Below are 27,541 nucleotides of genomic sequence, written 5' to 3' on the forward strand. Positions count from 1 at the left end.
CCATGGCGTCACCTTCCTGGCGTTTGGGAACGGGGCACCGGATATCTTCAGCGCCCTGGTGGCCTTCTCAGGTCCGCGCACAGCCGGCCTGGCCTTTGGGGCACTGTTTGGTACGAGAGGCCCCGGCTAGGGTGGGGTGGGGCAACAGGAGGGGGCGCAGGGTAGACCAAGCTTGGCATCCTCTCCTCCAGGCGCAGGCGTGCTGGTTACCACCGTGGTGGCCGGTGGCATCGCCATCCTGCACCCCTTCACAGCAGCCTCGAGGCCCTTCCTCAGGGACATCATTTTCTACATGGTGGCCGTGTTTCTGATCTTCATTGCACTCTACTGCGGCAGGGTCACGCTGGCATGGGCCCTGGGTGAGTGGCCACAGGACCAGTGTGGGGTCATCCCAGGGCTGATGCGTGGGAAGCATGGGGGCACAGGAGGGAGTGGTCAGCAGGGCACAGAGTCACCTTTGGTTCCAGATGTTGGAAACCCTACTCAAGGTGGCTTGAGCGAAAAAAGGGGACTCGTGGTTCGGATAACCAAAGAGGGCAGGGCAGAGTCGGGGTGATGTTCTGAATTTTCACAATTTCAGGTTTTAACAAGCAGTACAGCCAGGATGCTGACTGTGGCCGTCAGGGTCCCGGCAGCATGTCCATTCCATCCAGATGGTTCAAATGACATGAATGGCAGGACAATTTACAGAGGGTTAAGGAAGCCAACAAGGGATGCTGAGATGCAGAGATACCAGGGACCAGCAACAGTGGGAGCCCCTGAAGGGGCAGAGAATGGGGTGCCTGGAGCCTGCTGAGGGCTACAGGCCCAGACCTGGGACCACCCAACATGAGTGACAGTTATGGAGGGTCACAGTCCCTGCTGGAGACAGGGTACCACAGCAGGGAGGGAGCAGGGAAGAAGCGCCCCAGACCCTCCCCTACTGCCTTCTGTTTTGCTGTCAGGGCTCCGTGGGTGGACCCAGGGCAGCCAGGGTTCAGGTGATGCAGTCTGCAGGGCTCAGCCTCCCAGGCCACAGAGCAGGACACCGACCCTTCACACTTGAATTGTGTCCTAGAGGCCACTGTCTATACCAGGCGTTACACCCACCGTTGACTGCCAGATTGGTGGTGGGGAGGGGGCGGGGCTCCAGGAAATGGCCATTTGCCTACTGGTGCTGGGCTGGGCTTACACAGATAGCCACCGCCACCAGGCCCCAGTGACAGAACTGGCAGCTCTTGTTCTCTGGGCCCTGTGGCCAGGATGCCACTTGGTGACAGCGTGCCCTTGTCTGCAGGTTACCTGGGCTTCTACGTGTTCTACGTGGTCACTGTGGTTCTCTGCACCTGGATCTACCAATGGCAGCAGAGGAGATCCTTGGTCTACTCCGTGCCAGGTACTCCAGGTAAGGTCTGAATGGAGCCCCCAAGGGAGCACCAGTGGGCCTGGCGCCCTCCTTGCCCTTCACTGCTGCCTTGTGTCTCCTGAGGCCTTTGCCAGTGCCCATCTCCTACTTTTTCTACTCCTTTGACCAGGGTCCCACCTCTGCACTTTTGCTTGTGCTGGTGAAGCCTCATCATCACCTGCTTGTCCAAGTTCACTAGTTCTTCCTGCTGCTGCCTGTTGCCAGGGCACATCTTCGCAAAAGCTGTCACCACTTGCGTCCAGGGATGCGCCCCCTACCGTCGGGCTAAAATCCAGATGCTTCCGTATACACAAATACTTGCACACACATATCTGCAAACACACACATCCACAGATACATAGACAACACGCACATACACAACATATACATATATAAATACACATTCACAAATACATACACACACACAGCCCACACATATATACAAATACGTGCATAGCACACACTCCCAAATACACGCACATATACAATATATACATACACGCTACATACATGTACACAAACACATGCACAACACACATACTCAAATACATATACCACACGCAATACATGCGCACACATATCCACAAACACACACATCTACATCCACAAATATACACACAAATACACATATGTACAAATACATATATGGCATACACAACACACATATAAATACACGTGCACAAATACATATACACATAGTCCACACATGTACACAAGTTCATATATAAACATGCACACACATATACAAAGACACACATATACAAATATATACGTAGCGCACACATACAGCACACAAATACAAAATACATACACATATACAATTTATTGAGTAAATTATCAATAATTGTCAATAATTATTAAATTATCAAATTCATTCTTTTCAGTAAGACTGTAAGATAGGGCCTATAGTATTAGCGTCTTTTTGGGTGAGGAAACAGGGAAGTCAAATTCTTCCCAGGCCATAGGTACTGGAGAGGGGCAGAGCCAGGACTTGACCCTTGTTCCTCAGACCCCAAAAGCCATCCCCCTACCCACAATGCCAGAGGCCACAACTGGGAACCTACAGACCACCTCTTCTGTACAGAAGTGTTGTTTTTTTGTGGTGTGACCAGTGTGTTCTTTTAAAAAATATTAGGCCAAGATTTAAAATGAAAAGATTTTGTTTTAATTTTTAAAATATTTATTTATTTTATTTATTTTGGCTGTGCTGGCTCTTAGATGCAGCATGCAGGCTTCTTAGCTGCGGCATGCCAACTCTTAGTTGCGGCATGTGGGATCTAGTTCCCAGACCAGGGATCGAACCCGGGGCCCCTGCATTGGGAGCGTGGAGTCTTACCTACTGGACCACCAGGGAAGTCCTTAAAATGAAAAGACTTGATATAAATTGTGACTTCTCTTGAAACATGAGACCATCTGGTCCTCCATCCCTGCCTGGCACAATGCCTAGAACTGAATGGGGCTTCCCTCTTAGGACAAGGTGTGGGTCCCCAGTTTGCCCCAGTCCCCACCACTCTCTGTCGTCAGCCCCAACACGTGGAGGTGGGTTGGTTGCAGACCTGATTGGAAAACCAGAATTCCGCCGCCCAGCCTGTTTCACTTGGCCCCGTGATGTGCTTGGTCCCTTTCAGCGTGTGAGCCTGAGAACCTTGCACTGGATCTGCTGCCATTTGTGCTGGGCCTCAGCTTTCTTCTCCAGACTCATTTCATACCCCAAACTCCATGCCCCAGCTGTGCAGGGCTACCCCCGTGTCCCTGAAGACGCTATGCTCCGTCTGGCTATCTCTGGGCCTTTGCGTGTGCTGTCCCCTCTCCCTGGTGTGCCCTTCTTCTGAAAGACTTAAGGACTCAGCCTGGAGGGAGCTCTGCAGAGAACCCCAGGTGTCCCTTCTGGGCTTGTACAGCTTTCAGACTCTCCCCAGCACAGCCTTTATTTCTCCATCCTGTTATTAATTTGCTTGTATTTCCGTCTGTTGGACTGTGAACTTCCAGAGGGCCAGACTCTATCTCATTATCTCTCGAATCCCTGGGGCCCTGACACAGGTGCTGGTGACTCCTCCTACAGGAAGTCTACCATGATTTTTCCTCTTCTGCTCTCTTTATCAACTGAGCCTTCAGAGTTCAGTACATATTACCCTGTGCTGTCTTTTAAACCCATCATAGGCCTCCAGGCTGGAACAGAAGGGGAAAATGAGACCTGGAGAAGGGCCCAAAGTCACACAGAGGAAGAATCAGGACTAGCACTCCTCACTTGAGAAAGGCCATTTTCCTTTTAGGAAGCCCTTCTTTACAGGCTCAGTCCTCTAATCATTCCCAAGGACTCCCGAGAAAAGTTGCAACTGGAAAAGAAAAATATGATGGGTTCCAAATTCTGAAAGGTACAAAATTGAAGTCAGTAGGTGTTTCAATTATGTCTTCAAACACCCTTATTCAATTTAGCATTATGGCTGCCTCATTACATTTGAAAATGTTTTGTGAGTTAGACTTCCTCAATCTGTAAGAATTTCTGAGCCTGCAGGGTGATTGCTGAGAAATCCAAAGTACAGAGGGCCTGGACACTTGCACCCTGAAAACTGTCCTGTCCCAGAGGTGCTCTACCCTAGAACAGTGATGGAGGTTCTGGGTGCCCCAGTTGGCTCATGGGAAACTCCCTTCTCTCCTACAGAGATGCTGTCAGGTTCCGAGGAGGATCGGGTGTCTTCTAATACCAACAGCTATGACTACGGTGAGTCCAGTGCCCTGTGCCTGGCTGGGATGGAGAGGTGGGGAGAAGGGGCCATCCAGGTCCCACCTTGGCTAAGCTCTGGGCCGGGTTTACCTGCACCCCTACCAGGCCCTGGGCTTTTCCTTCTTCCCAAGGGTTGGGGGGACTGGTGGGAGGGGGAGGGAAGAGGGTTTCCCGGAGGCTGAGCCAGCCATGGACAGCTGCCCCTCCCACCTTTCACCCCCAGGTGAGGAGTACCGGCCGCTGTTCTTCTACCAGAAGACCACGGCTCAGATCCTGTTGCAGGCCCTCAACCCCCTGAATTACAGGAAGTGGAGGACCAAGCCAGTGTACTGGAGGGCCCTCAAGGCGTTCAAGGTAAGGGGGGACTCTGAGCCAGGCTCCTGGCTTCATGACAGCACAGGACAGTTGCCCCTCAACCTTCTCCAGAGCAATGAGGGGGAGGGTCGGCCTCTGCTGAGGACTTGATGGGGAAATAGATGAGCTGGGACTTGATGGGGAAACTGAGTCATGGAGCATAGCTGGGGCTCTTCCCCCCATGGAGGAATGAGAGCATCTTCTCAGGGACAGAGAGAGAGGAGATGGGGACCCCTCCTGACCAGGTGAGGGCAAGGAACTGGGATGGAGAGGGAGTGGGTCATAGTGAGTCCAAGTGAGGCCGAGATTGCTCTCCTCTGATCCCCACTGCTTCCCTGAGCTAAATGTCTCCTGAGGTCTCGATGTGGGCAGGGGTATCCAGGCTGGTTTACATGAGGCACAACTGCAGCTGCCTTCCACCACCCAGACCGAAAAAGTCAGGGGTCTCACCTAACAGCCCTCCAACGTGGATACCTCTTAGGCCTTCTCAGACCCAGGGGTAGATAATAAACTATATTTATACCCCACAGTGGCTCTGGCTACATCATGACCTTGGGCAAGTCACTTCATCTCTCTGAGCTGCAGTTATTTCCACTGAAAAATGGGTATAATGACAGTACCTTTCTTCTGTAGTGGTTATATTAGTAAGTTATTGCTGCAACAGTGCTGTGTAACAAACAACCCCCCAACATCTCATTAACTTATGATGACAATATTTATTCTTGTTCAAGAGCCTATAAGTCATCTAGGGTGACTCTGGTTGGTGGTTCAGGTCTGCCCCCCATCTCATTCTGGGGCCAGTGGGAGTGTGCTCTTTTCTTGGCAGAAAAGACCAAGGCAAACTCTCCAAGCACATTTTATGCCTCTGTTCACATCACATTCACCAACAGCCCATTGGCCAAAGCAAGTGACATGGCCAAGTTCAACATCAGTGGGACAGGGAAATATATTCTGCAGACTCTAGTCATTTGACAAAGTGTGGGAGTGTTTAATTCTGTTACAGGAAGGGACTGAAGAGTTGGGAACCATATCCAGCCTACTACAGTGATTATGACAATTTAACTGAACTAATATATGTAAAGGGCTGACTCTGGTGCTTAGCATATAGTAAGCACTCCGTAAGTGTTATCAGTGGTTTAGTCACCGGCTGAAAACACAAGGTGTGGGGTTAGTCAGAGCTGCCCCTTTATCCTGGTTTCATATACCCTTCTGTGTGGCTTTGGCAAAGTTTCTTAACCTCTCTGAGCCTCAGTTTCTTTACCTGAAAGGTAGGAAAATTAGACTTCCTATTCACAGCGTTGTCAGGATTAGCAGTTGGGGTGCTGTACTAGCCCTGGGTGTGTGGCAGCGTGTTACAGCAGCAGTAGGAGGCTAATCCCGGCACTTGGGGGCCTGCACCCAGTGGGTGCTCTATTAGCAACAGCCTTGTTCTTGAGTAACTGAGCTCAGGGTGGGGCCAGCCGAGCACAGGCCTCGCTGCCTTCCCACACTTGACAGCTGCCCGTGGAGTTCCTGCTGCTCCTCACTGTTCCCGTCATGGACCCCGACAAGGAGGATGGGAACTGGAAGCGGCCCCTCAACTGCCTGCACCTGGTCATCAGCCCCCTGTTCTTGGTCCTGACCCTGCAGTCGGGGGCCTGTGAGTATCCCCTCCCCCAGGCCAGCCCACCTCCCTCTGCCCCATACTCCCGAGTTTTCTTCTCAGCCACACCAGGGGACCCTGGGCCAGAGGGGCAGTCCTGGCGCTTAATGTGTGCTTGTGCCATGAAGGGCACCAGTCTCCCGCAGTCTCTTGGTCCAGGCCCACTGGCTCCACATGGAGGCTGGACACTGGTGGCCCTGGGACCAAGTGCAGCCCTCTGGCTCGTTCCCTTGCCTTACACAATTTGCAGACTTCACGTCAAAATCCAGGCCTGGGCTTCTCAAGAAGGTCTGGGCCACATTCCTAAAAGCAAAATCGGCTGGAGCTGAGCAGAGGGGCACCCCCCACACACACACAACGCAGGTGCCCACTGAGTGATTCCTCACAGGTCCCTCCATAGCCTACTGGGTGACCTGGGTGGGTTACTTCACTCGTTTGTGTGACCTGGCCGGTCCCCACTGGCACTGAGTCTTCCCCCGCCTGCCCCAGGCTTTCCTTTTCTGAACTGCTCTGGCTAAGGCAACACCCAGTCTTGTCGGGTGTCTTCTAACTCCCGCTACCTAGGTTCTTCCCGTTGTCTGACCTTAGTATCTCATGCTGCCCATTCCTCTCTCTGTCATCTGGGCTCCTGCCCCTCAACCCAGGGGCATCTCCTGGAGTGGAGGTAGGGCTCTGGTAGCAAATGCATGGCTGGCTGTGGCTTTTTTGCTAAAGAGTGTCCGGATGAAAAGGCTGCCAAATTCTCTGTGTTTCTCCTCCATTTTTTGGGAGGACACAGGCACTGAGGGAAGGAGCGTCCATCAGGACACAGTGTGGCCCCAGAGCTGGGAAGGGCGCCCCCTATGGGTACCAGCTGTCTGGTTCATTGTGGCCGGCCTCTCCAGCCTGCGGGCTGGCTTCACCATCCTTGTGGCTTCTTAAAAGAGGGGCTCCCAAGCGTTAGTCATTCAGGAACGATCTTGATTTTTCTCTCACTCTAAACTGTTATATCTGATACTTAAATCAGCTCTTTTTTTTAAAATTTATTGGAAAGGAATCTGTATCACCTGCATCAGTAGGAAACTGGCATCATTTCCAATGCATTTAAGGTATTTAAATTTGTTACAGTGAGAGAATTGAAGAAGGAATCCGTTTCCTGAGATGTGATTCTATGATATTTAGTGTCTTGTCCACCTGCCCCAACACCATCTAGTGGTAGCTGGTCCAGGCTAATGCATTTGTGACCCCGCTTCTGGGCTGAGCACTGGATGGAACCCCCAGACTGTGGGAGCAGCGCAGTTATGCATGATGTACATAGCAGTTTATGGTAAAAATGGGTCATTTTAATACACAGTACTCAATAATCTTGTAAATGTCCCATTAAAAAATGTCAGGGAACAATTCAAGTAGAATTTCAGCTTTGGGTGCTGATGGTGGAGCTGAAGCTTCTTCCCTGAGTCTTAGGGAGATGTGTTGTCCTTCTTTTCTGGTTTACAAGACCAGGGTAATGAAATATACTACAAAGACTCTTCATTTTAGGAGATTATTTTCAATGATGCCGATTACTGGTATTAATACTAGAATTAGAAAGAAGTATAAAATACATGCTAGCTTTCCAATGATGTCGAAGGGGTGTTCTACAGGTTGTCCTCCAATTCATGTTAGCGTTAATAGGTCTGCCACTAGTACTCAGTACAGACACTGACTAAGAGGTCAGAATGTTGGGCTTCCCTGGTGGCGCAGTGGTTGAGAGTCCGCCTGCCAATATGCGGGGGACGCGGGTTCGTGACCCGGTCCGGGAAGATCCCACATGCTACGGAGCGGCTGGGCCCATGAGCCATGAGCCTGCGCGTCCGGAGCCTGTGCTCCGCAACGGGAGAGGCCACAACAGTGAGAGGCCCGCGTACCAAAAAAAAAAAAAAGAGGTCAGAATGTTATGCTTCATTGCTTGGATATGTGGAGTATTGGGATAAATGCTAGGATTAAGATTGAAATGACGAGGGCTGGGACTCCTCCTAATTTGCTGGGGATTGATCATAAAATTGCCTATGCGAATAGGAAATACCATTCTGGTTTAATGTGTGGTGGTGTGTTGAGGGGGTTTGCTGGGGTCTCCTAGTAAGTTGGGTGAAAAGAAAACAAATATTAGTAATGCTAGAACTAGTAGTAAGGCACCTAAGATGTCTCTAATCGTATAGTAGGGGTGACATGGAATTTTATCTATGTTGGATGAAATTCCTGTGGGATTATCAGGTACTGTTTCGTGAAGGAATAGCAGGTGGACAGCTGCTAGTGCTGTGATGATAAACGGGAGGATGAAACGGAAGGCAGAGCCTCGTGAGAGAGTGGCCTTATCTACAGAAAAGCCGCCTCATTCATTCGACACGTTTTGTCGAGTGTATGGGATTGCCGAAAGAAGGTTGGTAGTGACTTCTCCGCCTCAGAATGATACTTGTCCTCGTGGTCATACATAGCCTGTGAATGCAGTGGCTGTAACTGTGAATAGCAGAATAATTCCAGTATTTCATGTTTCTAGGAAAGTATAGGACCCATAACATAGGCCATGTCCTCCGTGAATAAATAGGCAAATAAAGACTATGGATGCTCCATTTGCATGTACATACCGAGTGATTCATCCATCATTTACGTCTCAGCAGGTGTGTGTCACTGATGCGAAAGCGGTTATTGTGTCTGATGTATAGTGTATTGCTAGGAACAAGCCTGTCAGGATTTGTAAAATTAAATACCTACTAGAGAACCAAAATTTTATCACGGTGAAATGTTTGATGGGGCTGGAAGATCAATAAGTGTTGATAATTTTTATTAATGGGTGTGATTTTCAGATGTTGGTCATTAGTGTTCTTATAGTTGAATAACAAGGATGATTTTTCATGTCATTGGACATGGTTAGATTCCATGTAAGAATAATGATAACATACATTTATTTTGAGTACTATTTTTGTGATTAGTTTCGTGGGGTGTTCTTCAAAACTTTCACCTATTTATGGAGGACTTGGGTTGATTGTGGGTGTTGGTGTTGGTTTTGGAATTCTGTTGAATGTTGGTGGTTCGTTTTTAGGCTTAATGCTATTTTTGGTTTATCTAGGGGGAATACTGGTAGTATTTGGTTATACAATGGCTGTGGCTACTGACCCTGAAATTTGGTTTCTTTAACTATTTTTATTTATTTATTTTTTATAAATTTATTTATTTATGGCTGCGTTGGGTCTTCCTTGCGGTGCGCGGGCTTCTCATCATGGTGGCTTCTCTTGTTGCAGAGCATGGGCTCTAGGCGCGCAGGCTTCAGTAGTTGTGGCTCACGGGCTCTAGAGCGCAGGCTCAGTAATTGTGGCGCACGGACTTGGTTGCTCTGCCGCATGTGGGATCTTCCCGGACCGGGCCACGAACCCGTGTCCCCTGCAGGCGGATTCTTAACCACTGCGCCACCAAGGAAGTCCCGAAGTTTGGGTTTCTAATAAGACTGTTTTAGGAATACTTCTCTCAGGACTGATTGTAGAATTTTCAACAGTGCTATATGTTTTAAAAGACGAAGAGGTGGAAGTTTATGTAAGTTCGATGGACTAGGAGATTGGGTTATTTATGATACAGGTGATTCTGGCTTTTTTCAGCGAGGAAGCCATAGGAATTGCAGCGTTATATAGTTTTGGTACTTGACGGGTGATTGTTACTGGTTGAGTACTGCTTATCGGTATTGTGGTTATTATGGAGTTTGCTCGTGGTAATTAAATAAAATTATGCTTAGAGTAAGGGTAATGAGGAATGATAGGACATATAGTTTGATTAGACATTTTTGGTCTGAATCTAGTGTAGAGAAATTTTAATTGAATAAGGGAAGTGGTTTTTGGTAAAACTCTCTCTAGTGAGATGAAGTCTAGGAGAGAAGATGCTGATTTTTGGCTTGTTGATAGATTTAACTAGGGTGGTAGGCGGTGTATGATAGTGGGAAAATACCCTACAAGTTTGCAGAATTTGAAGGTGCTTGAGGGGTAATTAAATTTTAAGTTTTGTGTAGTGAGATTAATTTCACGTGCTAAAGTTAAAGCCTAGGACAGTCACTGTCAGGGCAGTTAACTTTAGGTAGAACCGTATGGTTATTAGGGGACCTGAATGTTGCTGGAGATAATAAATCCGGCAAAAATGCTTCCAGTTAATAAGCATTTGATAGAATTAATCAGGAGCGGGTTATTTTCATTGATTAAAGTTAAGGCGGAGAATCGAGGGTAGAGATAGAGAGCCCTGCCTGGGGCGGGGGGGAGGGCCGTGTCCACCAGCCAAGCCTCCCAATCTCACTGCCAACCTCCATCCTCCCTCTCTAGGCCACCCCCAGAGCCATCTTTCTAAAGTGCCACTTTTCACATGTTGTGGTCACTCCTCCACTCTAAGACCTCCATGGCTCCCGCGTGCCTCTTGGAAAAAGCCCATGTCCTCCAACTATCATTCAAGGCCTCTGAGACCCTGAGCCAACCACCTTCTCCAGGCCTTTTTCTGCTGTTGATGACACGAACTTGCTCAATTCCTTCCCACCCATCTCTTCCCTCTTCTGTAGAACCCTTGTGCCCCTCTCTGCTTATGACTCAGCTCACATCCTCAGCATGCCAAGGAGTCCTTCCTGACTACCCCATGCCCCAGCCACCTGCTGAAATTCCTCTAACGCAGGACTGGGGAATACAGAGAAAGGACCCCTCACCCAGGCGTCAGGTTCCAAAGCCAGCTCTATAAGTAAAAGTCACATCCGTCAAAATTACCCCCTGAAAGTCTCCCACAGTGTATTGTGCACACAATTTTATATATTCAGCCCCCCCGTGTAATCCTTATGCCCACTGATGTTTGCGAGCCCATGAGCTAGACTAAAGAAAGAACAAAAGGGGCTTCCCTGGTGGCGCAGTGGTTGAGAGTCCGCCTGCCGATGCAGGGGACACGGGTTCGTGCCCCGGTTCGGGAAGATCCCACATGCCGCGGAGCAGCTGGGCCCGTGAACTATGACCGCTGAGCCTGCGCGTCCGGAGCCTGTGCTCCGCAACGGGAGAGGCCCCAACAGTGAGAGGCCCGCGTACTGCAAAAAAAAAAAAAAAAAAAAAAGAACAAAAGGAAAGTCCTGTTACGTGTGCCTGGGCAGTTGAACCATCCATTGCCTTTGAGACTAGTGGTGAAAGGATGGTATGTGGAGAATTCTAGAGTGTTCTGCCTGCCTGCAGGGTTTCCTCCCTTCGGTGTTTTTATATGAAGCCTCTGGAACCTTCGTAACTTTATAATGGATTGGTTTGTGGAGTAGACTTCTCAGGAGAGCCAGGATCAGTGGCTAAGGTTGTATTTGACTGTACAGTTCATCTCATGGAGCGATGCCCATCCATTGGTAATGCCTGGCTGGAGGGTGCTGTCTTGAAGCTCAGTTGGACCAAAGCATCATGGTTGATTAGTGATGTCTGCCATGGGCACGGGAAAGGATAGTGGTGGTGAGTAGTCTTAGCCATTCCCATCCTAGCTCCACAACAAAAGGCTGGAGAGTGTTTTTCATGTGTCTGTCTTTTCTTTCCAATGTGAGTAGCTTGCGGGCAGGGGCTGTGTCTTTAATTTCTCTGTCTCCCTGAAGTGTCTAGGACAGGGCTGGGCACATAGGAGGTATCTACCCTATATCCAAACAATCGAATTTTATCTGTGGGTTTTATCCATGGGTCTCCCCTCCACAGCATCTCAGTCATTCTTAGGGGGCTTCCAGGAGGAGGCGCCAAGTTGAAGCCACGGAGAGTGCCAGCTCCCTTTCTCGTCCCTCTGCAGATGGCGTCTATGAGATAGGTGGCCTCTTTCCCGTCTGGGCCGTGGTGGTGATCGCAGGCACAGCCTTGGCTGCAGTGACCTTTTTTGCCACATCCAACAGTGAGCCCCCCAGGCTTCACTGGGTAAGAAACCTAGACTCTCCAAGCCGGGAGAGGGGACACTGAGGTCTCCTGGGCAGATGTTCTGGGACAATTTGGCCGCTAATCACTTCCCACCATGACAGGTCTTTAAAGCCACTTTTAAGGAGTTTCGTTACTGTTCAGGGTCCACTTCGTTTGGTAACAGCTTTATTTTATTGCGCTATAATTCATACACCATACAAGTCACCCGTTTGAGGTATACAATTTAATGGTGTTCATTATATTCAGAGAGTTGTGCAACCATCACCACAATTTGAGAGCATTTTCATCACCCCAAAAAGAAACCCTGTTCCCAGTAGCAGTCACTCCCCATCCTCCCCACCATCCCCTGGCCACCACGAGTCTGCTGAGATTTTCCTGTTCTATATATTTCACATACATGGAATCATACAATATGTGGTCTTTTATGACTGCCCTCTTTCCCTTAGCAAAATGTTTTCAAGGTTTATCCATGTTGTAGCATGTATCAGTACTTCATTCCTTTTCATGGTTGAATACTATTCGATTATACAGATATAGCATATTTTGTTTATCGATTCATCCATTAATGGACCCTGGGTTTTTTTCCCACTTTTTAGATATTATGAATAATGCTGCCATGACCATTGCTTTAAATTTTTTTCTGTAGAAATAATTCTTTCATTTCTCTTGGGTGTGTTCCTGGGAGTAAGTAGAACTGCTGGGTCAAATGTGAACTGTATGTTTACCTTTTTAAAGACCTACCAGACTCTTTTCCACCATCCTAACTAGGAAGCACCTGGGTTCCTAACAATCACATTCCAGTGATGGAGTTGTTTGGTCTTCGGGGGTGTTTTTTTCCCATTCTCTCACCTCTGCAGGATGTTAAAAAAAATTTTAGGTAGTTTGTCCAGAGACCTTTTCCTCAAAAGTTTAATTTTTTTCTTTTTTTTTTCTAATTATTGCTTTTAAAAATTCTAGTTTCTATTTTCAGAAACTCTGAATGGATGTACCAGCCCAAAGGAAGTTGAATTTTCAGCCAATTGATTATTTAGAGAAATGGTCTTAGGCAGTGTTTCTTACTAGTCTTTGAAGTACTGACCCATGTCCCAAGGTGGATGCACCTTGAAAACATGATGCTGAGTGAAAGAGGCCAGTCACAAAGGACCACGTATTGTGTGAGGCCATTTCTATGACATGTCTAGAATAAGCGAATCCAGAGAGACAGAAAATAGGGGAGTGATTGCCAGGGGCTGGGAGGAAGGTTGGGTGGGCTGGGAAGTGACTGATCACGGGTATGGAGTTTCTTTTTCTGGTGATGAGATGGCATTTGGTCCATAGACTAGAAATCTGATGAAAGCTATGATGAACTCCTTTTTGACAAAATGGTAATATTGATCTAGCATTTTATTGAGCACTTAATATATGCCCGGCTCTAACTGCTTTGCATCTACTAACTCATTTTATGCTCATGACAACCTCACGGAGTAGGTACTGTTATTGTCCCATTTTATAGCTGAGGAACTAAGGCTGTGTCCCTGTTCCCTCCCCCAGCTCTTTGCTTTCCTGGGCTTCCTGACCAGCGCCCTGTGGATCAACGCAGCTGCCACGGAGGTGGTGAACGTCTTACGGTCCCTGGGTGTGGTCTTCCGGCTGAGCAACACTGTCCTCGGGCTCACGCTGCTGGCCTGGGGGAACAGCATTGGAGGTGACTTGGGGCCGGGTGGGCTTCTAGAATGAGCACAGCCACCTCACTGCTTTTTGCTCCTCCAGACAGAATTGCATGTGGGTAGGGGCGTCCAGTGCATCTGCCCTCAGCAGGTGGTCAGTGCCCGTCATTTTGGAGTGACCATCATTGGGCATCTGGGTGGGATGGCCCGGAATGTACCTGAGCCGGGAGGCTCTGTAGAAGCCCCCAGCCTCTTCCCCACTCTCTGATGCATGGACACTCAGTGGCTCCCCAGCCTTCAGGCAGGACATGGAGCTCATTGCAGCCAACCAGGTGGAATGTGTCCGTGGGTGTGCGACATGGGTAGGCATTCACTCATACATACAGATATCCTTCTCTAGCTAGAGCTGCCAAGTAGGGCTGCTCAGGTTGTACACTGCCCAAGAGCATCCTGACAAGGGATCAGGGGGCCCAAAGTCTAGCTCTCCTTCCACTCACCTCTTTGGGCCCCTTTCCCTCATTTGCCCCGAGGTACTGTGTGTGCTAGCAGCAGACGGGACATGGGTGAAAGATTGGTGGTGGCACGTCACACCCTCAGAGTTGCCCCTGGTGGAAAAGAGGCAGGTAGAAGGAATTAAGAAGGGAATTGTGTCTTACGGGATGATGTGGCCTCCCATAGCACCCAGCCAGCTAGTGCCAGAGCCAGGCAGACCTTCATCAGTGTTTGTTGACTGAATGACTGTGGGTAGAATGAAGGAGTGAATGAACAAGGAGGGCTAGGGGAAGCCCTGCACACCTCAAGGCCTTCTCGTGTTTCCACACAGATGTCTTCTCAGATCTCACGCTGGCCCGCCAGGGCTACCCGCGGATGGCGTTCTCGGCCTGTTTTGGTGGCATCATCTTCAGTATCCTTTCTGGGACTGCCCTTCCCTCAGTGCTGGGAGCCGAGGGTGTGCTCCACGCCCGCCCCCACCCCAGATTGGCTTTCACTGGAGCACCTGGGGCAGGTGATGCAGCTGCTTGAGCTTCAGCTTTTTCATCTGTAAAGATGGGGATATTGAGAGGACTGATCTCATAGGTTGTTACAAGGATTGAATGAGGTGACAGCAGTGCTTTGCACCTGGCAAACAGCAGTGATGGCAGACATTCGTCTTGTTAGGGCAGAGGTATTGTTAGTAGGTGCCCACACGCTAAGCTTGTGGAAGACCCCTCCCTCTTGCTTACAGATGTCATGGTCTGTAGATGTCAGGGTTGGCGAACTTTTTCTTAAAGGGCCAGAGAGTACATATGTTAGATTTTGTGGACCATAGGATCTCTTGCAGCTCCTCAACTCTGCTGTTGTAATGTGAAAACAGCCATGGGCAATACATAAACAAATGGGCGTGACTGGGTCCCAATATAACTTCATTAATAAAAGCGGGCCTTGGGCCGGATTGTCCTGCAGGCTTTAATTTGCCACCCCTTGGTCTATATAGAAAAGGCAGGGTCAGGCTGCCTGGGGCTGTGAAAAAGACAGGGCTTTGAATCTCGACAGTCTTGGGTGCCAGTCTTGGGTGCCGGTTTCAGCGCTGCCGCACGCCAGCTGTGTGACCTGTGTGCAGCACGTTTCCTGCTGTCTGTCACCCCCGGTGCTCACTGTGACCCGCTCCTGGCTTTAGGGCTGTGGCTTCTCCTGACCACAGCCCTAAAGCCAGGTTGGGGTGGGAAGGACGGAGCCCTGGCTGGAGCAGTGTCCCCTGAACAACCCCTAGAGGTGGCCCCGAGACATGCTCCGTCACCAGTCTCCCCAGTGGACCGTGGGTGGTCACTTCGCCTCGCATCCCATTTCTCCATCTTACCAGGTACCAAGCGTTTCTGTCACCTCCTGCGATCCTTACAGACTGAGGCAAAATGTGCACTGGAGACTCTCTTAGAGGTGCTAAAACTGGATAAGGTCTCCTCAGATAGGGTGGCTTTTGGGGAGAGGGGGGAGCACAGCCAGAGATCAGAAAGAAAGCCAGTGGGCTGTGTGGTCGGGGTTATGCGGCGTTATGTTCTGGCAAACTTCCTGAGCTGGGCTGCAGATATCCTGGTGGGCGTGGGGCTGGGCTGCCTGCTCCAGATCTCCAGGGGCCACGTGGCGGTGGAGGTGAGTGGCCAGATGCTTCTGCAGGGGCCTCCTCAAAAAGCTCTCTTCTCCTCCTCCCCTCTCCTCCCCCTCCCTCCTCCTCCCCTCTCCTCCCCTCCCTCCTCATCCCCCTCCCTTTTCCCTCTCCTCCTCCCCCTCCTCCCCCTCCTCTCCCCTCCCTCCCTCTCCCTCCTCCTCCCCCTCCCTTTCCCCCCTCCTTTCTCCCTCCTCCCCCTCCTCCCTCCCTCCCCCTCCCTCCTCATCCCCTCCCTTTCCCCCTCCTTCCCCCTCCTCCCTCTCCCTCCTCCCCCCTCCTTCCTCATCCCCCTCCCTTTTCCCCTCCTCCTCCCCCTCCTCCCTCCCTCTTCCCCCACCCCCTCCTCCCTCCCTCTCCCTCCTCCTCCCCTCCCTTTTCCCCCTCCTCCCCCTCCTTCCTCCCTCCTCCCTCTCCCTCCTCCTCTCCCTCTCCCCCTCCCCCTCTCCCCCTCCTCCCCTCCCCCTCCTCCCCTCCCCCTCCTCCCCTCCCTCCTCATCCCCCTCCCTTTTTCCCCCCTCCTCCCTCCCTCCTCCCTCTCCCTCCTCCTCCCCCTCCTCCCGGTCCTCCTCTTCCCCCTCCCTTCTCTGGACCGGAGACCATTCACATCTCAATAGATGACGCTTACTGGGGAGAGGACTTGTCTACATTTGCGACATGTCTGATGTGTAGAATATCTTAAAAACATTTTGCATATGGGGTTAAAAAAGGTATTCCTTGCAAGGTCACAGAGTAATTAAGATGTAGCTTTGAGGGAAAGGGGCGGGAAGGCCCAGGATTGGGGTCTTGGTCTCATCACTGAAGTCTCTTGCTATGTGACTTTGAATGAATCAGGACTCTGAGGATCTTTGAGCCTCAGTTTTCTCACCTGTGAAATGGGGTTGATGCCCCCCCCCCACCACCACCACCACCAGCTTCCTGGATAAGCAGACATGAGGTACGGGCCAGGCTGAACACCTTATCCCACCACTGCCTGGGGTGAGAGAGAATGTTGGCAACAGCCCAGAAAGGGGGGATCTCCATAGATTTGGAGAAGTTCTGAAATGCACTGAGCAGCAGAGTTTCTGTGGGTTCAAGGGCACCCAGGAATTTCCTGGGAGCGTGTGAGACCTCCTGACCCAGGCATTCCAGGGGCTGGGGGCTGGAAACCTGCATTTTAAACATGCTCCCTGGGGACCGATGAAGGTTAGGACACTTGGAAACAGGTTTCCAACAAGGTTGAAAACTCAAACACTACTTCAGGGCAGGTAACCAAATCTTGTGGGTGACTCAGGTGGGCCTCCTGTGGCCAGATAATCCAGCATTTCTAGAGAAGAAATCGAGATTCCTAAGTGAACTTTTCTATTTGGAAATGGTGCGCAGGGCCAGCAGCACCCCGTGCAAGGCAGAGTCAACCTAGATTCGGGCCCCAGCTTTGCATTCCCAAGGACTTGGATTCAGAGGCCAAACCAGAGAAGGATGGAGACGGGGAGGGGATGTGGCCCAGGGGATGGTTTTAAGGCTAATCGCGTGGAAGCACTTGGAATGTGCAGCTGAATGATGGCGTCGTTAATGGGAACAAAGTCGCCCACCTCTTTCTCCAAGAGGCAGCTAGTTGTTGAACAGATTCTTGCGGCTGACTTGTAATTAACTGGCAGCAGGGCGGCCTTTCACAGTGGCCACGCCCATAAGCAAATAGCTACTTGCGCTTGAAAAGTTTGCTTTTCTAAGGGGTAAACACCCTCTGTCTGCAAATTTTGTTTATACTCTTCAGGGGTTTAATAGGTTCCTTTCATTCTTGGTTTTCAGGCTGCTCCTGATAATGAGGCTTTAGGGGTTGGCCCCCTGAGGGCCCTACTTCTTTTCTCTGGCTCCTTGTGGAATGCGTGTGTGGGGGTGTGTCTGTCTGTCTGCATTCCACTGCCTTTGTGATCCTGCTTTTAATTGCATAAGACATAGGGCATCGTGAGAGGTCATCATAGAAGGATGTCCGTGGCGTATGGTTGGCTGAAAAACAGTTTGCTCTTGAACACACGTACCTATGGTATGGTCCCATTTGTGGTTTCAGAATGGATGGACAGGCCTGTATGTGCACACGTGTACCCACACATCTGTGGGTACACGTATCACTGTATGGGGAGACAGGGTAGGGTATGAGCTTGGACTTCGGACTTGGGCTCTGTCACATACTACAGCTGACCCTTGAACGACATGGGAATTAGAGGTGCTGAGTCCCTGACACAGTCGCAAATCTGAGTACTGCTATCTCTGCCTCAAAAGCAAAGGAACTGATAAATGACTGACGGGGGACAGGATGCCGAAAGAGTTTGCATAGAGTCACGACTCAAACCCTAGCTCTTTTGATTCCACGTACTGTGATCTCTAATTCAACACGAACTCCCCCCCCCCACGCTTAATTTAAAGATCGTGAAGTGAAAATACAAGTACTATAGTTGTTGAAAAAAGTCCGCATATAAGCGGACCCATGCAGTTCAAACCAGTGCTGTTCAAGGGTCGGCTGTACTGGTTTCCTCACTGTGGACTGGTAGCTAAGGTGGGTGTGATATACCTAGCATAGCACCTAGGGTTAAGTCTTCCATATATGTTAGATAGATGCTAACTAAATCTGAAAGGGAGAGAAGTAGGAAGAGGACAATTTCATTGCCTTTTATTCTTCTGTGTTGCTGGAGAATTTTTCAACTACTGCATGTAATATATATATGTATACATATATATGCATATTTTTATATATACATATATATATAACCTATATGAATTAGTTTCCTGGGGCTGCCATAACAAATTACCACATACCAGGTGGCTTAAAAACATTGAACTTGAAGGTGCGGGATGCCATCCCACTGGGCAGGCCAAAAGTCCCTCCCTGGCCCCTAACGAGGGGCCCTCAAACCTCAGTTGGACTGTCGGCTGCAGTGACCCAGCCTCTCTCCCCGTGTTCCCCGCAGCTGGAGCCTGATGGACTGTTGGTGTGGGTCTTGGCTGGCACCCTAGGCCTCAGCCTCGTCTGTTCCCTGGTCTCGGTCCCACTGCAGTGCTTCCAGCTGAACAGAGTTTACGGCTGCTGCCTGCTTCTCTTGTACTTGACCTTCCTCCTGGTGGCCCTGCTCACCGAGTTTGGAGTGATTCACTTGAAAACTGTGTGAGTGAAGCTGTGTCGGGGTCCGCCTGGTGGTCGGGAGGTGTCGCTGCAGGCGGTGAGATGGAGGATGAAGTTTCTTCGTTCGAACCCACTCAGGCGAGCGTGGCCAAGGCCGAGACCATGAACGGGGTGTGCGCTCGTGGGGTGTGCTTTCTGCCAAAGCTTCCCAGTCGCCACTGTGTGCAGTTAGGTCAGCTAAACCTTGTTTCTGGGGCTGCGGAGGCTGGGCTTCCCTGTGGACAGAGTTCCAGGCAGCAGGTAGACTTGCTTGCGTTATCTCCAGAGCTTCTTGAAAGTTGGGGTCTGGGGCGAAGGGGATGCCTGGGTGCCTTCCAGGCTGGAAGACCCCAAAGAGTTCAGGGCTGGAGACAGTTGTGGAGGCCCAGGCCCCTCCCCACAGTCACGCCCTGTCGCCTTCCTGCTGCTTCTCTCAGGGCTGCCAAACCCGGGTTTAGGGAGTCAGGGTGACTCGGACCTGGCAGATAGAACAGCTTGTGTGCTGTGGGCCTCGGGCCGATGCGGGCTGAGTTCTAGAGCTGCGCTGTCCAACAGAAATAGAATGTGAGACATGTACCTAATTTTGAATCTTCTAGTCGCCATGTTAATAAAGCCAAAAGAAAAAAGTGAAATTAATGATAATATATATCACTTCAAGATAGCAGCCGGTGGCACTGGCCCACGAGTGGCTGCCACATCGGACGGCACAGCTCTAGGCTGCCTCTAGAACGGTCTGCTGGCTTCGGAGGTCTCCCCAGACGCAAAACAGGAGTCAGTGTGACTGTGCCCTGTGCCTACCTCAGGGGGAGCCCTGGGCTGGGGCTGCTTTGCCTGCGAGCTCCTGGGAGGGTGATGAGCGCTCCCGGGCGCCTTCCTGCTGTCAGCCAGTGACCCGCCTTTTCAATAAGCAGCTCTTCTGTTTGCTCAATGCCTTATGCCGGTAGTAAAGGGACTCAGTTGTCTTTTTTTCCAATGAAAAAATTATTAAATATTTCAAGTAAACAGAAAACAACATACAGCCGGCTGTTACTGGTTCTTCCTAACCTGGGTCAGGCTGACGAGTGGTCGGTTCCAGGGCCGAAGGCGCTTGGCCCTGACGGATCTGGACTTGGTGGCACGTCTAGGGGTGGGGCTGAGGTGGGGTCAGGAATGGGCATGGATGGGTCCTCTCCCTGTTCCCCACGATCTCAGAAGCCACCGAATGGTGCCTGGTGGAAGTCACGAGGCAGCAGCCGCGTGTACAAAGCAGAAGCTCTTTTATTAATACGCCAGAATCCGGAGACGCGGTGGGTTTTCCAGGTAACAAATCCCCATTGTACAAAAACCTTACAGCGTCGCCCCCTCTGTCTGTACAAAATGATTGTCACGTGGTGTGGAGTAAGGCTGGGTTGGGGGAGGGAAGCAAGGAGGAGGGGCCAGATGGTGTCCCCCCGAAAGCGGGGCAGGGGCCCAGGGCCATCACAGACACTAACAGGTGGTGTGACCCAGACCCAGTCAGCGCATCTCACCTTGGTGGTGGTCAGCTGACGTGGGAGGTGAGAGGGCATCCGAGCTGGATGTCCTGGGTCCCCAGAGCTCACAGCGCTGGGTGACACCCGCTCCCTGCGCGATGGCCTGTGTACAAGTCGGGGGGTCAACCTGAGGAGGCCCCCAGTGACCCCGAAGGGGCAGCTGTCCTCAGCCTCAGTAATGAGGGTGCCCACCAGTGGCTGGAGTCTGGTGCGCCAGCACTGTTGCCACTTGGCTTTCATCCCGTCCCTGGCTAACACCAGGGCCTTTCACAGGATGGGGTTGGGAGGCCTGGACTCGATCCCACTCTTCCTGGTACCAGCCTTCACCCTGGGGGCTGAGGGGCTGCGCTCAGTTTCCCTGGTGCCCCTCCCAGGTTTCAGCCTCCTGGGGGCAGATGCTGAGGTCGGAGGACTCACGCCCTCCTCTGAGAGCCGCCCCTTGACTCCTGCTTCCAGAATGCCCGTTTCAATAAACAAAAGCTGAAAGGCACCCAAATATGCAAACAAAGTTACTTCTCGGAGCGGGGAAGGGGTTCTGGCCTGGGGCTCGGTGCCGAGCTGCCTGCGATGGCCCGTGGCCCTCCAGAGAGAAAAGAGGACGGCTGTCTCCCGATTCCCTTGGGGAATCTCAGTGGTTCTCAGTGATTCGTTGTTTCCCTAAAGGGCTGTGCTTTAAAAACAGAAACGTCCACCACTTCTCCCCTAGTGAGGGGTAGAGCTGTGTGGTGCTGGCCATGGGACCAGCCCGTCCAAGGCCACAGTCGAGAAGACTTGGCCGTGGGGATGGGGTACCACACCCCGGGATCAGGCCCTGCCCGGCTGGGAAGAGGATGTGGCGAGGGGGAGTTTGCCCACCCGCCTCCCTAAGTCACGGAGGCAGTGGAGGCAGCTGGAAAGCGGGGGTTGGAGCAGGATGCCCAGTGCAGGCCGCTTCCCCTGCCCCCGCCCCGCCCCTTTCATCCCTGCTGCTGCCGCCTCTGCTGCCTGCACTGAGCTAGGCTCACCGCCCAGGAGAGCTGAGCCGAGGCTCCCTCTGCTCTGACCCTGCTTGTTTCTGCCGCTGCCACCGCCGCTCACCGGAGCTGCCAACGCCGACAGCCTGCTATGGGTTCAAGCCCCTACTGCATCCTGATCTCAGAGAACGCTCCCAAGGTCCCTGGGGAACTCAGGAAACTGACAGGCCACCTGAACCTACTCCGGGGAGTGGAAACCTCGGGGTGAGCCGTGTCCCCAGCCCTACCTCAGTCAGGTCCACGGAGGGCGACTGCTCAAGGTGAGGGGGGAGCTGGCCAAGGAGACCACGGGTTCAGCCGCAGGGCAGCCGTGGACAGCCTGAGGTGAGCCTCTGTGCTCTTTGTTCCCGTTTCCAGCAAATGCACACACGTGAAAGGATCTGCTGTTGTCTTTAGCAGAATCCTGAATTAACCAAAATGTCTTTTTGCTTAAACAGGACGATCCCAAGGAAAAGGGATTTAAGGAGAAAGCCCATTTCAGGACCTGGTCTGGGTGGTAGCCATCGGCCTGGCCTCTTGCCCGTCTTCCTCCTCCTACTGGGCTGTGATTCCAAAGGCCATCTTAGGAGGATTTTCAGCAACAAGGGTTGAAACCAAAAGAAGGGTAGGTGAGAAGGCTCATGGAGCTGGGATACGGCCTCTCTCGCCTCCTGGCACTGGCTGAGATCTGACCATATGGAATAACCACAGCCCTGGATCACTCGTTCCAGTAGGTGCTGGGTACTGGTCCCCCAAGGGAACGCCCGATTTCATTATTATATCTAGAGACACACCAGCCTAAGGATGTGGGTTCTTTCCTTCCTAAGTGGTTTTGTCCCTAAAGACACCCCAGGATGTGGGCCACAGGCAGGTTAGTGGGGAAGCTAGCTGTCAGCCTGGGCGGGAATCTGAAGGCAGCATCAGGAAGACGTATGCATCTGGCCTAGGGACGCTGGCCCACGCTGAAGGCAAGCCCTGCAGAGATCGGCAGAATCCATTCAAGTGCTCTCGTGAAGGGGCCTTCTGGAGCTTTCCATGTTAAGAAGAGCTCCTAGTGGCCTGATCCCCCCAAAATGAAATTGACTTCTGGGGTTAACAGGGCAAGGTGGGTACAAACCAAACCTCAACTTGTCTGCCTGTCTTTCCTTTTTCCTATATATAAATATTTGCATATTTATGAATGTATGTATATATATATAAAACATATACACACATTATTCTGATACATCGTAGTAAAATAATACTATTGTGTTATTGCATAGAAGAGACGGCTTTTGCAGGCTGGGCTCAGGTGATGGTCTGGGAGCGCTGGCGGCTGCCTGGAGGCTGCGGGGTGGTGGGGACCACACGGCCGCTGAGCTGTCGTTGCTGCTGCTCCTGCTTCCGGGCGTGTTCCTCATACCACTCCTAAGGCAGAGAGCAGACAGGGTGCTGAGCGGGCCCCAGCCCTGCCCCCCAGCCTAACGGGGTCACCCAGGCTGGGCAGTGCTGTGACCCTCCCAGACCTGCTGGGAATTCTGAGTAGGACCCTAAATAGAAAAATGACGATGCAACCTTTCCCTTTTTAACTAGAGATTTGCAAACCTCCTTGTCAAGTGTGCCTGCTTTTCAATGAGGCCCAGGTAGTAATAATCACCCTTTTACTTGTGAACGTGATCTGTGTGGTTCACAAAGGGATGTGTGCCCCCCACCCCCTCGCCAACCCCCTGTGTTACCCCTTTTGAGCTGGCTGTCCTCGTTTTACACCCAGGAAACCCGAAGCTCAGAAGCTGTATAAAGTTGTATGAAGCTTGAGTGCATCTCCCGACTCCCCGGTTGCTTTGCTGCCCTCCAGAATGGCTGTGAGAGCGTTTTGAAAAAAAACCAAACAGCTCACCCGCCTAAGACTATTATCATTATATCATCCGACATTTTCAGGGACAGACGTATTCAGGTAATTGAGAAATTTTAAATATAAACCCTATGTTTTTAAAGAGTCTGAACCACAGAACTTTAGAGCTTAAAAAATTAGAGAGATGGCCTAGTTCTGTGCCCCCTCGTTCCACAGAGGGGGAGACTGAGGCCAGGAGTGGACGGCCCGGCAGCGTGTCTAGTGCCGTCCCCTCCTCTGCTTCATGAGGCAGGGACTGTCCCCCTCTCATAGATGGGGATGGGCTGCGTGACCTGCCCAAGGTCACGGAGCCTGGGATCAAACCCGGGTTTTATGACACCAGAGCTCATGTTGATTCCTCATCTCTGTGACTCTGAGTGCAGTGATTCGCCAGGTCTTCGCCCAGACCCCTTGTGTTTTTACAGATAAGGTGCGAGTTGCTTCAGGGGACTGTGGCCTCCCGGCCTTTTGGGCTCAGACCCTGGTCATCACTGTCCCAGGGAAACAAGGGTTTCCAGCCTGAAAACAGCATAGTCACAGTGGCTGGCGAGGGAGCTGGGAGCCTGGGCGGATGGGTGGCCCGCAGTCCATGGCTCTGTCTGGGCTACAGAGCGCCAGCCCACGGGGTGCTTCGCAAGCTCTTTCACTTAGCAGCCAACGTGGGAAGACGGGGAGAGTTCGCAAAAAAAATATCTGACTTTTCCCTTCTCTTAAATTAGAAAACAAAAACAATCAAAAACCCCAAGAGAGCCAGGCGCAGCAGGCCCTTGTTCCTATCGGGCAACGTCTGGCTGGATGTGGGAAGGACCATCCTCTTTGAAGAGGCCGGTCCAGGCCAGCTCGCCAGGGTCCCCCATGCTCCCTGCTCTGCCTGGAACGTCTCCCGCTGTACGCGTTTCCTTTGCTGTTCTGGCTCAGAGGAGGAGAATGAGATGAGGTCAGTGACATATGTGGAAGAGTGGACAGGGTGGCTGCCTATGTTGGGGAATGCTTCAAGGGTTCAAGGCTGAGCCCTGAAGCCACCCCCCCGCCGCCGCCGCCGACCCGAGCAGTGGTCCACTGGTAGTGGTCCCAACAGACAATCCCACAGCTCCCCACTAAGCTCCCCACACATCAAGATGGGGACCAGAGAGCGGCCTCTGCTCAGCAGCGGGAGGACCACCCCCAGACAGGAGGATCTGGGCAGCGCGGTCGCGGGTGCTCCTACCTGAATCTCCTCTTGGTACATTTTTAGGCTCAGATCGCTTTTGGTCCTCGATCTCCGTCCCAGAAACACCAAGGTATTTTGCTAGAGAAGAACAGAAAGGCTGCAGGGACCAGCTGGAGCCAAGGTCCTGGCGCCCGGCCTCACCCCCTCTTCTGGCTTCTGCAACGGTGCCCCCCAAAAGTGTCACCAAAACTTGAGGGGACGGACAGCAGGGGAGTGTTTGCACTAAGCCACAGCCCGCTCCCTCCGTGGGACGAGGCCCTGTCACTCCCCACCTCGTATCTCTCCATCTGGGAGAGGATCTTGAGCAACTGGGCGATGTCAGAGGCGGCTCCCCAGGCCTCCTGGTAGAGCTTCAGGACAGCAATCAGCTCATCTTTGGAGATTTCCTTCTCAAGGGTGATACCGCCGTCAACTGCAGGACGGGAGGGTGGCAGGGGGAAGGAGCCTGGGACTCAGAGCCCCCCGTCTGGCTTGGTTTAGCCATCCTCCCTGCGCCCTATGGGGGCCTTAAGGTTCCCTCTCCCAGCAAAACTCTGGATCAGCACGACCACCTCCCCCCACCATCTGGAACTCACGTCCCTCCCCATCCCCTCCCTTTGCTGGGGCTGTCAGGAGCACTGGTCAGGCCACCAGCTTACAGGGGACAGAGGGTTTCAGGAGGGAGTCTCCGAGCAAAAAGAGAATGATCAGGTAGTCTGAGAGGACAGAGATTTGGAAACAAGTAGGAACAGGGATGTGGCAGTTCTGATGGAGAACCTGGCAAGAATGAAGGATCATTAGGCAGAAAGCGATGCACTCCGGGAAAAGGGAGACAAGGGGTCGCAAGCTGCAGAAGGAAGTAGTATTAGGCTCTGTGGTCAACGGTATTTACACCGTTTAAATCAAGAGCCAGAGGACAAACACGGGGTTTAGAAATGCGGAGACGACAACTAAAAGGGGGAACAGCTAAAGATGAACAGTCGGGGAGATGAGGAAGGCGGGACAGAGGGCTGCTGGGGTCACAATCAGCCTGTGATTTTTCTTGATCTGCGGGCTGTACTGTTCTGATTTTTTAAATGAGATCACGTGCATTTTTCTGTCATTTAGTATTTGAAAAATCAATGCAAATAAGAGATCAAGAAAGCTAAGCCAGGACTTGAATGGTGGCACAGTGGTTAAGAATCTGCCTGCCAATGCAGGGGACATGGGTTCGAGCCCCGGTCCGGGAAGATCCCACATGCCGCGGAGCAACTAAGCTCGTGAGCCATAACTACTGAGCCTGCGCTCTAGAGCCCGCGAGCCACAACTCCTGAAGCCCATGTGCCTGGAGCCCGTGCTCCGCAACAAGAGGAGCCACGGCAATGAGAAGCCCGCGCACCGCAACAAAGAGTAGCCCCCGCTGGACGCAACTACAGAGAGCCCGCGCGCAGCAACAAAGACCCAATGCGGCCAAAAATAAATAAAATTGAGGAGAAAAAAAAGCAAGCTACGCCAGATCAGTAAGCTGAACTGCCAAAAGACTGGACAGACAGACAGACAGATAAGCGGCGAACGCCCCTGCTCCAGCCACTTGCACAGACCTTCTGAGTCCCGGTTCTTGCGGCTGTAGTTCATGCGGAAGACGAAGGCTTCGAGAATGAAGGCGACAATGATAGTCATCACCACCTGGCCAGGCATGGAGAGGACGAGCAGAAAGAGAGAGGAATGAGGGGGGCGTGAGCTGCTGCGGGGCCCCAGAGCCGACAGAGCCCGGTCAGACGTGTCCCCGGCCCCCTCCTCCCTGAGCTGCTGCCCGATAAGCAGGGGCAGCTGGAGGCTTGGAGGATGGAGGAGGGTGGAGGGCATTCTGTGTCCCTGGACCTACCATGGTCACGATGTAGAAGGTCATGAAGTAGAGGCGGCTCCAGTGGGAGGTCTGCGAGGTGATGCCTTCCTGGAGACAGAGGGAAGCAGGGAGTGAGCGAGCTCCTGGGGTGGGGCCGGGTCGCTGTCTACGCAGGCTTCTCCGTGGCCCCTGCTCTCTACAGACCCTTCCTGATCGGTTGTGGAAGACGAAGGAGGGGGACCTTGCTCCCTTGGGTCTAAAAATCCCTCTGAGCTCCTAAGGCCTGGACACTCCCCCCAGGACTGATACGGCCAACCTTTGGAAGAGTTTAAGGAATGGAAAAAAACAACCAACCAGCCACACTTGCCACACTGTTTCTTGATTGAAAAGTCTCCCTCACAGTGGTGGGAGCAGGACAGAGACCCAGAGGCTAACTGGCCTCTCCTGGCTGCTGGGGGGTGTGTGGAAAGCAGGCACAAAGGCCACGTCCAGCAAGTGCGGAGGGGGAGGCTCTTGGGATTCAGGCCATACCGTGGTGTCCCTGCAGAACCCTGCCCCCGCGGGGGACGGGGAGAGCGATGCGCCCCAGGCTGCGTGAGGGGAGACGGGAGCTGGCCTCAGAGAATGGTGGGAAGATGCCCCCAGAAGCTGACGGAGGTCCTTACCATGATGATGTACCAGTTGTTGACAACTGTGAGCTCAAACAAGGTCACTGCCAAAGGGAAGGGAGAAACAGAAAGCATCTTGATCAGACCTGCTTTTGCAAAGTGAGTGTCAAGCGGCCTCTCTCCACCTATCCTGGGTACCACGCACTCGTCTGCCAGGGTGGCCTGTGAGCTCCCGAGAGCAGCCACGGCGCGTCCTGAGCGTCTCTCCACCTATCCTGGGTACCACGCACTCGTCTGCCAGGGTGGCCTGTGAGCTCCCGAGAGCAGCCACGGCGCGTCCTGAGCGTCCACCCCCCAGGGAGTGCTGCCATCCTGGCCGGTCCCCAAAAGGGTGCCTCTTTGGCCTCAGCAGCTCGTGATGGACCAGGGGTGGAGATACCGGGGAAAGAGTCCCCGGACCTTCCTTGGTGTAGATCTGGGATGTCGTGAGGGGATCCCTTCCTCTTGAGAAGCTGTGTCTGGCCTCCCGGCCTCTCCATGGAAGCCAGGAGCAGAGCTGTGTGGGCCTGGCCTGGGTAATGCGGGACGCTGTGGCTGGCTGGTGTGGCCAGGTCCCACCCTG

General features: G+C 52.2%; 2 protein-coding genes across 3 annotated transcripts in view; one reads left to right on the top strand and one right to left on the bottom strand.

Annotated features, from left to right (window-relative positions):
- Positions 1–20,034, top strand: part of SLC8B1 (solute carrier family 8 member B1) — a 31,596-nt gene extending 11,562 nt beyond the window's left edge. Inside the window, exons 7-17 of the mRNA XM_082852858.1 lie at positions 5–110; positions 192–359; positions 1,277–1,384; positions 4,047–4,106; positions 4,333–4,463; positions 5,961–6,102; positions 11,881–12,002; positions 13,533–13,686; positions 14,472–14,552; positions 15,711–15,775; positions 18,734–20,034. Coding sequence (XP_082708984.1) covers positions 5–110; positions 192–359; positions 1,277–1,384; positions 4,047–4,106; positions 4,333–4,463; positions 5,961–6,102; positions 11,881–12,002; positions 13,533–13,686; positions 14,472–14,552; positions 15,711–15,775; positions 18,734–18,931 — 1,335 coding nt within the window. The 3' untranslated portion in view covers positions 18,932–20,034. The remainder of the gene's footprint in view (positions 1–4; positions 111–191; positions 360–1,276; positions 1,385–4,046; positions 4,107–4,332; positions 4,464–5,960; positions 6,103–11,880; positions 12,003–13,532; positions 13,687–14,471; positions 14,553–15,710; positions 15,776–18,733) is intronic.
- Positions 20,035–20,133: 99 nt separating this feature from the next.
- TPCN1 (two pore segment channel 1) overlaps positions 20,134–27,541 on the bottom strand; it is a 64,097-nt gene continuing 56,689 nt past the window's right edge. For both annotated transcript variants that reach the window (XM_082852852.1, XM_082852851.1), the window contains exons 23-28: positions 26,977–27,023; positions 26,351–26,419; positions 26,067–26,151; positions 24,780–24,919; positions 24,505–24,585; positions 20,134–22,834 (exon numbers count right to left, since the gene is read on the bottom strand). In XM_082852852.1, coding sequence (XP_082708978.1) covers positions 22,715–22,834; positions 24,505–24,585; positions 24,780–24,919; positions 26,067–26,151; positions 26,351–26,419; positions 26,977–27,023 — 542 coding nt within the window. In that variant the 3' untranslated portion in view covers positions 20,134–22,714. The remainder of the gene's footprint in view (positions 22,835–24,504; positions 24,586–24,779; positions 24,920–26,066; positions 26,152–26,350; positions 26,420–26,976; positions 27,024–27,541) is intronic.

Source organism: Leucopleurus acutus, assembly GCF_964270905.1.
Source record: "Leucopleurus acutus genome assembly, chromosome: 13".
Lineage (NCBI taxonomy): Eukaryota > Metazoa > Chordata > Mammalia > Artiodactyla > Delphinidae > Leucopleurus > Leucopleurus acutus.